Source organism: Chelmon rostratus, chromosome 12 (assembly GCF_017976325.1).
Source record: "Chelmon rostratus isolate fCheRos1 chromosome 12, fCheRos1.pri, whole genome shotgun sequence".
Lineage (NCBI taxonomy): Eukaryota > Metazoa > Chordata > Actinopteri > Chaetodontiformes > Chaetodontidae > Chelmon > Chelmon rostratus.
In genome coordinates, this window is record NC_055669.1 from 23,428,140 (window position 1) to 23,441,125 (window position 12,986).

A 12,986-nucleotide genomic window follows, 5' to 3' on the forward strand; every position below is an offset into this window, starting at 1 on the left:
CCATAAAACGACAGAAAATGGTGAAAAGCATCAATCAGTGTTTCTTGTTTCATCCACAACTGAAATATATTGAGTTTGCTGTCACAGAAGAGCAAAGAAACCAGAGAATATTCCCATTTAAGAAGCTGGAATCAGAAAATGTCCTTAAAAAATTGCTCAAACCGATCAATTGATTGTCAAAATGGTTGGCGATTCATCTAATAGTTAATATCGAATTGATTCATTGCTGCAGATTACAGTTGAGGTGCTCGCAGACAGCAGGAGGGGACTGATCAGAGGTTTAACGAGCTGAAATCTCTAATTCAGTTCTGTAGTTTAGCAACTGAAAGAGGACAAACAGGAAGATGAAGTTCTGCACTTTCTTGTTATTCCGCTTTGCACATCTAATGCACAGAGCCTCCACTCCTCTTTGTATTCAGCAGAGTTTAGCATTTAGAGAATTCAAAGCCTTCTTCTCCTTCGTCTTCTTCTTCGTCTTCTTCTTCACACTCACTTCTCTCCACTGCCTGAAACGATTAGCGGGTCGGCGGCGAGCTCGGCTCTGGCCGAGCAAACCTGTCGATTTGATGGCATCTGGGAAAGTCGCTTGAGGGGAATTAGAAAAGAAAAAAAGAAAAAAAAAAAGAGTAGGGGGGTGATGGGATGGGGGGGGGGCTGTTAGGAGGAGGCAGTGAAGGGTGTAATTGGTCGAGGGAAGTCGGGCGTGGAGAGCATTGTTGGCTGCCTACTGTAGCACAATCTCTCTATTTTTATTCAGATTCTGACTCTGTCCCTCACTCTCCATCCCCACATTCGCCTCCTCTTCCTCTACCTTCCTCCTCATCCCTCTTTCTTCCTGCTGCAGGGACAAAAACTTTGCGAACGCACCTGCCCACGTACATTTGATCTGTGGCTGTTTTTTTTTTCCAAATACAGAGCTAAAATCCCTCTTCCTTCTCTTCTCTTCGCTCCCACCCCCCCACCTCTATTCACAACTGCGATTTCTCCCTCACTTGTCCTCCCCACCCCTTCTCTCTCTGCTCTCACTGCTTTTGACGCATCTCTCTGTAGCTCCATGCTGATAGACCATGAATATCAAATACCTGTACGATCGGCGGAGCTGAGGCTGGCGCAGCATGGAGGGAGAGAGGCAGGCAGGTGTGTGTGTGTGTGTGTGTGTGTGTGTGTGTGTGTGTGTGTGTGTCTATAGGTGGATATGTGTTAGTTCAAACACATAAAGCATGTGCACTGTGCCTGCATACACCCCTTAGACTGCCAACACACACCCACTGCGACATGACGACTATAGCATGTACAAGAAGAATCAATCGACACACACACACACACACACACACACACACACACACACACACACACAAAGAAAAAAACACACACACACAGACACACAGTTCTCACTTGCTGACCAAAACGAATCAGCAGCCTTCTTTCTATCGCTCTCTCTCTCTCTTCCTTTTGGACAGTTGAACACTATGTGGCTCGCTCTTTAGAGCGCCACAACCCACTAGAAACCATTTATAACCTCATCCAACCCCGAGCAATTACACCAGCAGCTGCTCCACGTCGCTCCACGTCGGTGCGCGCGAGTGTGTGAGTACACTTAGGTGTGGATGCGTGGTGAGCGTGTGCGTCTGAGGTGTTTGCGTGCCACGCGTGCTTGTGTGTTTTTGAGTTTGTGATGTGTAAAGTGTAGTCTATGTAAGGGTATGCTGTGAGTGTGTGTGTGGAGTGTGCTGTATGGGTGGCTGTAATGTGTGTGTATGTGTATGGGCCAGGTGGCAGCTTGAAACATCACTTTAATTAAGCTGGAGAGGCTGTTCTGCGGTAGAACGTCCCCCTCTGATTGACTCGTACTCGTCAGCGACAGGCGGCTGCAGAAACAGCATCGAGCCTCTGAAACAGGGCCGCGGCCATTAATCACTGCTGCTATCCTATTGTGCTAATAATGATACGAAGTTATGCAACTCTTGCAATCATTCCTGTTATGTTAAAAGCTCCATGCCATTATGCAGAAGAGGTATTCACTTCTTTTACTGAAAAGCAGCAACACAACAATGTAAAAGTCTCACATTTAGTTTGTGAAAAGTACGTAAGTATTATTAGCAATATGTAAAGTATGAAAAGTATGAAAAATTCCTGTTTTGCTAAATAATTTAGTTCTGAGAATTATATGCTACACACACACATGCATACGTATACATACATACGTATATATATATATATATTTTTTAATGTTATAGTTGGTTGACTTGATCATTTTAACCACTTCTGATACTGTTATTTAATCAAGATTAAAAAATATTGTGTTTTGTGCATTCAAGAGCTTTTCTATATAAAAAGCAGTGAAGTTGCATGAAAAGAGCACACAAAATTGAAAGAAATCTAAATTATTGGTCTGATTATTGTTCATGGATGCAAAAGAACCAACAGCTTTGTGTGATCTATAGGTATAGTTAGACAGACAGATATATATACGGCTCTTGGGTTTCATCACAGATGTTTTAATTAAATGTGGCATGGAAAACTTAAGCCTTAATTATGCACAATTGAGTAATTTATTATTATGCTAATATTATTATCTTTAGATTAGCAGACATTCATGCTGCACTATGCCGTTTAATCAATTGCGCTATATCAATATACCAATGTCAATGTTATATTTACCAAATTTAAGCTAATAATGACCATACAGTGACAGTGTTACACTGAACTGCAAATTAAGTTGTGATAATGACGACAATGTGTCATAAAATGTGCATTAAACTGTCGTGATGCATCGCCCACATCATCCAGCACAAAGCCACCGCACCGACACACACACACACAGTTTCATGACTTGCATTTGATATATTTGCTGTGTCACCTACAGCCAACACACGTTCTGCTATGCATGTCATCAAAAAGAACCTCCATCGTGACACTACAACGTGCTAACAGATTGCTGTTTCATAACAGCTTTGTGTGCAGAGAGGAGAGGAAACGCGCACGTGTGATAGATAGCATCTTGGCACGGTGCTGCTGCAGCGTTGCTGCTGCTACCGCTGATGGCTTTTCAATATAGCATTGCAGTAATTTTCCATAAGCCTGTGTGACTAATGGCGTAAACAATGGAGCCGAATGTTCACGTTATGGGCCCATTATGGAACTATCAGGGCAGGCATGTAAAGACGGATGCCTTTGATCAGCACTCTATTGTAGGAGCCAGGTGCAGGGGAGAGGATTTGCGTCTTTAAGTGTGTCTTAAGTGTGTGTGTGTGAGAAAAAGAATGGAGTGAAAAAGAGACGTGAAGGGAGGCAACAAAGACAGAAACAGGAGCGATACAATGGAAATTAAAGAGCGAGTAAGAGCTGCTGGGAAAGAGACGGAGGAACCCCAACAAAGTGCTTTGTTTCTACAGACCATTGGCAAAGCAATGAATTGCTTAAATGACTCCCAGTCTATTTGTGAAGCCGCCCAACGTATCTCATTTGCCTTTGATGCATTTTCCCTATGCAGCATAATGGCCCAATGTGGTGATGTCATGCAGCAGTTACCTCAATCAGCCAATGGGGTTTCCCGGCTGTCACCGGCTGCCTTGGATGCTAAAGGGAGCAGTCAAAGTCAACAGGTTAGACACAGGAGCCCCTTGGATGGAGACACTTAATAACTCAATACAGGAATGTGATGAGCCACAGAAGTGTGGAGAGAGGTGGCCGGACATGTAATGTGATGGCTGAGGGCCTGAAGAGGACTAGGATTAAAGATCCGGGGCAGATTAGCTTTGCTGCGCTAAAAACAATAAAGTGGAATGAGTGACAGTTTTAGCCACCAACATGCTTGAAAGCTGAACACTATAAACCAGAGTGTCACACATCTAATGACAGCCTCCAGTGGACTGCTGTAAAAACGTGGATCATTTTTGGGTCATTGGACCGATTTCAAGAAGTGAGTGCTTTTTTCCACTTCAGTTCTTGCATTTTGTCTGCCGTGTAAGCCTCGACAGAGCTCTCGCTCTCTCTCAGGATGAGTCATGGCGTGCCAACCTCAAAAACCCCAACTGGAGTGCCGGCAATCCCGCAGGTCTACAAGCTGTCTCCATATTATATTCTGTTCGCTTTCATGCTATTAATTGAACTTTTCTGAACTGAACAAAGGATGAAAAACAGAGGGATTAAAGAATACGAAAATCACCAGATACATGGAAGCTCTATTAAGGCACAGTAAGTCCAGCAATTCACCTTGACTGAAACCTATTTTCTACTTTCTCTCTATGCAAGCTGCCTGAATGGACACTTCAATGCATGCACACGGATAACACAGTCTATTATCAGTGCGATGAGGCGTGAATGCAGTTCTGTTTATTGTGTGCATTACACACCGTGTGGGGTCTTATCTTTAGACCATGCACCTTCCCATACTGTTGCTGTGCAAGTTGTCAGGATTCAGTATGTCTCTGCACAATGCTGCTCAGAACAGCTGTAGTTCACTGAACTGAAATGACTCTAACTTTAAAACTGTCCCTTTAAATAGTGCTATCACTATTATTTCAATCAACCAAAGTTGCCAAACATTTGCCGGTTCCTTCTCAAATGTGAGGATTTGCTGCTTTTCTACCATTACTAAGTCGAATTGTTCAGTTTCAGAAAATTACGGACAAAAACAATTAAAAGGAGTCACCTTCAGCTGTTTTCTGAAATCCTTTTGACGAGATTAATCGTGAAAAGAGTCGTTAGTTACCGTCCGAACTCTCAACATGCTATGCTCTCGTCATCTACTGGAAAAGCATCCGTTACTTGAAAATGGATGCTTGTCCATTAAAAGCTGCCCTGTTCTGCTGGACCCACACCCTGCATCTACTGCATCTACGGCTGAACGCCACATCGCGGTGCCTCTGCTGTTGTTGTCGGCGGCAGATGTTTAAATTGAGGCGCCTGACAACAGATAACATCTGAAAGGCACTGGATCCATTATGGCGGTTGATGTTCCGGGAAAGGGCGAGGAGGAGAGACTCATCTGGAGGTTTGGAGTTAGGAAGGGAGGGAAGGAGGGAGGTGAGAGGAGACAAAACGGGGGAGAGAGAAGACAGTATGGCCGTGGTGCATCTATCTGACTCTCCTCCCTGTGGTCGCATTGATTTTTAGAGAGGTAAACATCCAAAATAAGAGCAAACAGCTGCTTTTACTTCTCTAAATCCTTAAAGGTGCACTGGGCAGATACTTTTAAATAAATACAAACGATTTGTCTAGAAAGAGACGACGTAAAACATTACACAGAAAATAAAAGATAAAGACAAAACTATGATTTCTGGGCAACAAAGTCCTTTAAAACATTCAAAACATAAGTCCTCTCCCACTGCTGGTTTACATTTGGGTGTCACAGTACGATGCTGCCAAGGGTGGTTCATAACAAGCCGATTAATAATGTGAGATTTAAGTGTCGGCAGCTCTCACTGACACGGCCTCAACTGATCGGGAGCGTTTCTCTGTCGGCCGATGGAATGATCCACGTGGTGGCGTCTGAACACGTGACACGCGCCAGCTGCCGTAACGTTCCTCCATGATGAGGATCATCCACGCAGCAGGTAAGGAGCGCCAGTCAAATTAACTGGCCGATTACACTTCTAATGTGCCACGCAAACGCAACCGATCACACTCGGCCAGATGCAGCCTGAAGGCAAGACCAGATGTGAAGACGCGAAGTCTGCAGCCGTTAAATCACGGCTCGACTTGGGTTTGTAAATGGAGAGTTATGGAAATGTGAATGGCCTTTTAATTTCAGCAGTAAAGACAGATGAGATTGTAGCAGCTGCTGTGGTGGAGAACCTTTTAGACTGTGTGTGACATTCACACTGCATTGTAACAACTGGAGATACGGTACGTCCTGCTGAGAGCTGATTCTTCACAGGAGGTACATCCTCATACTAAAACTACATCTGCTGCCTCTGCAGTCCCAACATTTGGAACGTTTATTTGCATTCAGCGCCTGCGTATTTACGGATATGATATATTAGGCTATATATATGTCGAGTGCCTCTATTACAGATGGCGTCATATGTCGAAGTTGTCAAAGTTTGAGGGTACGCTTGGCACTGAGACAGCCGCAGCCAGCCCCTGCCTGCGTTTTCCCCCTCGATAAAGTGAAACGCAAACTGAACAGACTGTTTGTTATTCACCTCACACGTCAGGGCGAGTCTGCTGCAAGAAGGCCAGACTGACAACCTTATCCACAGCCGACAAATAAAGCAAACTCCCATGTGTTTCTCACCTTCGCTGACAAACACAACTCTGAGGGGAGTGATGGAGCGAGTTATTCTGCAGCACGGCCTGAACAGTCCATGCTGATGAACCATGAAATTGTGATTTGTTAGAGCAACTCTGGATGGAGATTAAAATTAGAGTTACTAATATTCACATGCATGACTGGTGACTTGCACTTTGATTAACCAGCTAGTTTGCAAGTGGACCCTGAATGCATGCGTAAGCTATTGTTTTCATCCCAACTGGGTGATAACAACACGTGTTTTTCCTTGCAGAGATTAATAACATCCATGCAGTGGGGAGTTCTGGCTAAAGGCGCAGGAGCTGTTAAGGAGGAGGAGACGGTTTATGGAAGTGGGTTTAATTGCGGGCTAGTGTCGGGGTGGAGTCTTACCAAGTCTCTGGGGCATTGCATCTGGGGCTCAGCGTTCTAGAGGGTGGAGGGTACACAAGAACCAACAGCAATCAAGCAGAAATATTCATTGACAGGAACAGTGAAAACTTGAGCACACGTGAAGCTGTGAGGGGGGGGGGGGACTGGTGGAAGCAGCGTGATGAATAAATGGGCATGCAGGACATGAAAGTGACAGATGTCAGCAGACAGATGGGAGGTTACTGCTGTGTGCTCAGACTTAAAGTATAAACCGTGGGACAGAAACAGGTGCAGAGTTTGCAAAGACAAATCACAATCTACGAAGGTGTTACGTCCACTGTGGACAAAAAAACTGATTAATAATAATTAATGATAGCATATTATTTTGTTAAAAAAAGCTCATTAACCAATTCAGTCATGTTATTTGGAAGACTGCTGTCGACACAGATGAGTGATGAACGAGGTTGTCCAGCGCGTCCGATTGCTAAAAGATCTCATTTTATACCTGCTGCACATGGCAGCTGAACAACAGCTGTTGACTTTATTTTTCCATCAAACTACATTAGGATTAATAAATAAAGTTTAGCGACTGCCATTTTTAATTCATATTTACAGTATGTGCCAAGAAAATGAGCTGCTTACACTTATGCAGTGTTTTTACTGGTCCATAACGCTGGTTGCTATGTTTTTTGTAACTGACGCGCTGTTTAGTCTCCTGTATCTTAAAACCCCTGAGAAATGCTCAGCCAGCTTTAGATAAAGACCGAAGCTGCTCACTTTGTGCACTGGGCCTCATCTCCCTCGAGTCCCATCTCAGGCCTTTCCCATCACCCTCTCCACCCTCTACAGCTGATAACCACTGATCAAATAAATCCGGCCCTCTAACTACCAACGAGGCAGAGTCAGTTGCACTCAAAGACCCGCTCTAATCTAAAGAAGAGCATCGACCAGTGTGGCAGCTCCTCTCATCTGACTTCGCCGGTGGCGACAGGCAGCCAGTGGCCTCCTCTGCATCCCTCGCTGTGATAATTGTCACCAATCAGCCATCTGATTGACACGACTCGCTAGCGAACGGCTGCGTGTGCCTGTAATGGCCCCGGTGACTGCTGAGGGTGCTGGGAGAGACCATTTTTGTGACAACGGAGGGGGGATTTAAGGCTGTTTGGCGCCATAACTCATGTTACTACTCGATACGGCGTGTGTTTAAGCCAACTAGTGCAGCGGGAGAGATAGCGGAGAATCATTGACCGCTGCTGTGGAGTAAACACCGATGTGATTTAAAGCTCGCTAACAGCCTCCAGTCTTCACTCTTCCCACATGAAAAAAGAAAACAAAAACACTCTTAAGTCACAGTCTTCCGCTGCCTGGTTTTCTTCTCGGCCATTATGAGCTGACTTATCGATCAAACGTCTTTGATGTAACGCCAGATGTGCATTAAACCTGATTTTCTGCAAAGATTAATAAGCACGACATCTGGCAGCATGTAAAAACACGACCTTGAGAAAAGCAAACAGCTGGGACATGCGTACCAACTAAATTAGCAGCCGTTTGCATGAATCACTGACGTTACAACGGTGAATGGCATCTGTCTAGACGGAGTGACAGCAGCAGCATCCAAAACCAGCACACAAAGATTTGTACTGCTGTTTGTATAGCCTAATGTGTGAGGATGCTGCCTGATTGATATTCAAGGCAAGTGTGTTATTCACTCTCTGCCTACTACCTGCCCTGTGTCTGTCTATTCATCCCCACATCCATCAATCTAGCAAGTCAGCTCGGAGGCAAAACACAGCGAGAGGGATGGAAATACAGGCAGAGAAGGCAACGCAGCAAAGCGAGAGGAAGAAAGCCAAGCGGCGAATGAGAATGAAGGCAGCGAGAGGGGACGGTGACACGTGAAGAAAGACAGAGACGGAGTGAAAGTGAGAGGAAGGGAGAAAAGAGCTCTACAGGTTTCCTCTGAGGCCGGCTGCAGTGTGATAATAGAGAGGAGAGCAGCGGCGGAGCGGGACAATCAATCTGCATGCTCGGCTAACGCGCGGCGTTAGCTGGGAAATGAGAAGACAACACTGCGCTCGCTGCAGGATTAACTGTACCTGTGACAGCACACACAGACAAACCCTCACACGTCTGCCCGCCTGAGCACACACCCGCAACCGATGCTTATCCATGCACTGAGGGGCTGCGTACGTCACGGCGTCACATGCACTATGCTGACAGGACCAAGAGCTGAAGGAATGTTGCACGGCGGGAATGACAAACGTACCACTTCTCGGGGGAGGAACGTGTCCTCCTGGCGTAGAACCAGCAGCCCCACGGCCCCGCCCATGGGTGTCGCCCTGAGCAGAGACACCACCTCCTCCTGGGTCCGCCCATTCAGGTCCACTCCATTCACCTGAGCAGAAGACAGAGTGACAGAGTTTACTTCTAAATATGTACGAGTTTGAGTTTTAAAAGCTGCAAATTCTCACTTTTGTTCAGCTGTAGCCTAATACAGTGATCAACTCGTCATTTCATCACCGGTTGAAAAAAGCTTAAAGTGAAAAATAAACCTGTGGATCAAAGGATTCAAGGTTTTGTGCAATAAGCTCATAGATGCAATCCGTTATGCAAATGCAATGCGAGATAACTCCACTTCAAAAGCTGTTCCCTCTTACCGCACAAGACGGAGCATGAAAACATGCTCTTTGATTTAATTCCAGGATGCTCAATTTCCATTTTAAAGTTACCTGATTAATTAATTAGTCACAATTTGAACTCGACAGATGACAGGTATTTTTGATGGATTAAAAGCATTAGTACCTGTGGGGTCTTCATGCTGTGACACACACTTCCTACTGGGGGTCTGTCTAATTTTACAAAACCACGACCAAGCGTCAACTCCTGCGTGCTCTGTTCAGGATCACTGCGCTCTCTCACCTCCAGCAACCTGTCTCCTGCCTTGAGGCGGCCATCTTGGATGGCAGCTCCCCGAGGCAGAATGTTCTTCACGTAGATGGGTGCCGAGCCGCCGATGGGAACGTCCCGCGATGTTATGCTGAAGCCGAGACCCTCGGGACCTGTCGGATGAGCGGGGAGGAGAGGAGGTCTTATGAAATCTGGTTTAATCTTGAGGCACAAGCTCCTCTGCACTGCTGCAGCTCAGGTTACTAAGTTCCTACTCAGCCTCTCTGGTTCTCCTGCATCTGATGGAGGTTATGTTTAAGTTCAAACAGTCCAATCAGTGCTTCAAAACTTTGCTTTTAATTTGATGGATGAAACCCTGCCAAGAGCCTTTACACCTGCAAATGTTTGCCTTTTCTTTTAGAGTTAGTTTAAGTTGAACTATGCAACTTTTCACCACTGACGACCTGATGTAACCTTCAGGAAAACTCAGAGTCCAGTGCAGGAAACAGGAGGAGGAGGAGGAGGATCTTCCTCTCCTTCGAATGGGAAGCAACACGATTTGAGCATCTGTTCTGCATTTATTTTGCAACAAACAAAACTAGCCAGTGTACACACACACTCATTCTGTTTTCAGTGAACATGCTAATGACTCTCACTGTGACCTGGCGCTGACAGCATACAGTATCTTTAGATGTTGCTCTTCTGTCTGTGCTTATTTATCCATGTTTACGTGGGCGGATGTGATTTTGTTTGTGTGCATTTGCAGTTTTTGCCTGCAACCCTTCAGGACTGTCTCATTATGAACCATTAGGTCTGTATCTCACATCATCAATAATCCTGATAGACAAACAAACAATTTCCTACTATTAAGCAAGTTAAATCCTGCTTCCTGCCAGCGGAGAGCTAAAGCAGGTTAATGCTGAATTATTAAGCATATTGTGAAGCAATGCAACTTAGTTCTTTTACAATAAAAAGCTGAACTACGTAATAAGTATGTGCAACTGCATGGTGCCAGTAAGCTCAGAATGAAGACTTTTAATACTTCTGCCTGATGTTTAATTGAAGGCAGAAACTAAAAAACAACCTCTGCCCACAGCCTGCACTCTGAGAGCTCTGATCATCCCTTCATGTATGTGTTTCAGAGTTAAGAAACAGAGCCAGATGACACGTCTGCATGAGACTGTGAAGCAAAGTCAATGTAAAAACAATAGCGAGCATCCGTGCTGTATCAGAATACAGGCCCTAATCTTCGCTGCCTGTCTGACTGAGCTGATGCAAAGAAAAGCAGAACACTTAGCTATTCTGTTTCACATCCTCTGCCTAATCCCCTACATTGATGAGCCAATCAACTTCCCGCAGGCAGACAAGGTGCGGTATTATACTCGCCGGTAAATGCTTATAGCGTTCCTGGCTTTAAACAGGGAGGAGGATCTTTTAAACTCCCATTAGCTTGATTAAGACATACCTAAGCAATTTCCTCTGCAGAATGGGATCCTCTGATTGATTCTGATACTCCCCGGGATTTGCGAGGAGACCAGTGTCTGATTCAAGCACATAAACAATACGGGAGTTTAATCTGCGCTCAAAGCTGTGGGCTAAAGTCGGTACTCAAAACAAAACAGATGAGCCAAACAGCCTCTCGGGAGTCGCCGATAATCCCCGCAAGAGTCTGCTCCAACAACAGCAAACAAAAGGTGGAATGAGAAAAGATAACATCGTCGCTTGACAACACAACAGATCTCCTGGAATATCAAGCGCGGGATGCGGTGTACTCTGGGCGCCGTGGCTAAGCAGAGATGTGAGAGCGAGGAGAAAGAACTGTGATGAAGGAACAAGTGGAAACAGGGATCAGCCGGGACGGAAGACGCAGCAACCAGCTGGGTGTTCTTATGCTTTATGTTCTGGCTCGATTCCAGCCGAAAGAGAGGGAGCGGATTCGGGCGAAAAAACTTCGGCGGGCATATGGCGCGGCCCTGTCAGACTCTTTGCTGTGGCATTTGACAGCACACGGGGACCGGCGGCTGCTTAGCAACAAGCTCTCCGGCCCTGAGAGCTGGCACCGACACCTGGCATCCTGTTGGCGGAGGTTCGCGCCACCTGTGCCAGCTGTCAGTCAAAGTCCACACTGAGGAAACGTCCCCAAAGTTCGATCCCCGACATCGCCTTTCATTCCGCACTCCCACTGGCCAGACTCTGCGCGGTTTATTGGACTCATCGCCCGCTGCTCACGTCAGCACGGTGAACTCTGAAGGGGTTTAAATCTGTTACGTAATCGTCCACATTCTGCATGCTTCTATGTTTCCTCCATTTCTCAACCAACTCTTCCTACACTTGTTTTTGATGTGCCAGCAAGGGGGGGAAATTGCCTGTCTATTCAGCTGGAATGGAAAGGCTACGAACATACAAAGCATCCCTCTCATTTCTGGAAGCCCAGGGGATGCAAAGCATGAGAGGTATAATTCACAGAGCCTCTGGAAAGAATCAAGAAACAAGAAACAACAAAGTGCTCTTCTGATTTTCAGACATAGAACATACAGAAAGACTCAGACTCAAAGCAGGCATGGAAAGGCCAGGTAAACGCTGGGAGAGACCATCCTAAAATATGAGGGGTGACTTACATCAATATGTTCCCTGTCTAACAGTGGCTGCCTGTTGCAGGAGATTCTTCATTTTACCTCCACATTTTTTTTCACGTTCACATAAGAGCGATTAGAAATCATCGGCCATCTTTCTCGCAACATACAAGTTAAAACAGCCCGTCCGTCACCTCACCTTTCTTCAGCTGGATGTTGAGCCTCCTCCCGACCTTTTTGGTAAATCCTGCTGTTGGCGTGGAGTTCAGCCCCCTCTGAGGCGAGTGGGCGTGTCCTGTGGGAGGCTTGGCCGCAGAGACCGCCGGGTGGGTCAGAGGCGGATAGCCGTCACTCTGGTCTGGGTGCGGATGGGAATGGGGATGCGGGTGGGAGTGGGCGTGGCTCTGGGAACCGTGTCGGGACATCCTCTGCGGGGTGTGGTCGATGCCGGAGACGGTGCTGCCGGTCAGAGAGTCGGGGCTGAAACGGCCCGAGGCGTACGCCGGGTTCCTCTCGGCGTGGGACAGCTGCTCGTAGTGGGCCTTCATGGACGATGGCACCACGTGGAACATGATGACAGGGGAGCGCATGGCCTGACGGAACATGTTCTGGGCTCTGGGACAGAAAGAGCAGGAAGTAGTTTAAAGGAGAGATTCGGAGTCGAACATTTAACTGCATGCATTCATACCTGCCTGCATGCAGTTTCTTATTGAAGCACTCCTGATGCTCTCTCTCACACACACTGATCCATTCTATATATAAAATCCATCTTCGCCCACCTGAACATTCTGACATATTAATTAATACTTATCACCAGCGTGAGCGGCTCTAAAAAGAGACCGAACCCATTCCCGACAGCTCCATCACATAATCCCCTCATTTGGCTGCAGATGAAGGAGACCTCTATCCGTCGGATAGTT

The 12,986-nt window shown here is 46.2% G+C and overlaps 1 protein-coding gene across 7 annotated transcripts in view; it reads right to left on the bottom strand.

The window, feature by feature from the left end:
• LOC121614432 (partitioning defective 3 homolog) overlaps positions 1 to 12,986 on the bottom strand; it is a 220,602-nt gene that overhangs the window by 98,888 nt on the left and 108,728 nt on the right. For 3 of the 7 annotated variants that reach the window (XM_041948292.1, XM_041948291.1, XM_041948290.1), the window contains exons 9-13: positions 12,266 to 12,681; positions 9,527 to 9,666; positions 8,874 to 9,002; positions 6,629 to 6,664; positions 3,532 to 3,579 (exon numbers count right to left, since the gene is read on the bottom strand). In XM_041948292.1, the coding sequence (XP_041804226.1) occupies positions 3,532 to 3,579; positions 6,629 to 6,664; positions 8,874 to 9,002; positions 9,527 to 9,666; positions 12,266 to 12,681 (769 nt within the window). The remainder of the gene's footprint in view (positions 1 to 3,531; positions 3,580 to 6,628; positions 6,665 to 8,873; positions 9,003 to 9,526; positions 9,667 to 12,265; positions 12,682 to 12,986) is intronic. The other 4 variants (XM_041948296.1, XM_041948293.1, XM_041948295.1 and 1 more) reach the window with 2 other exon arrangements.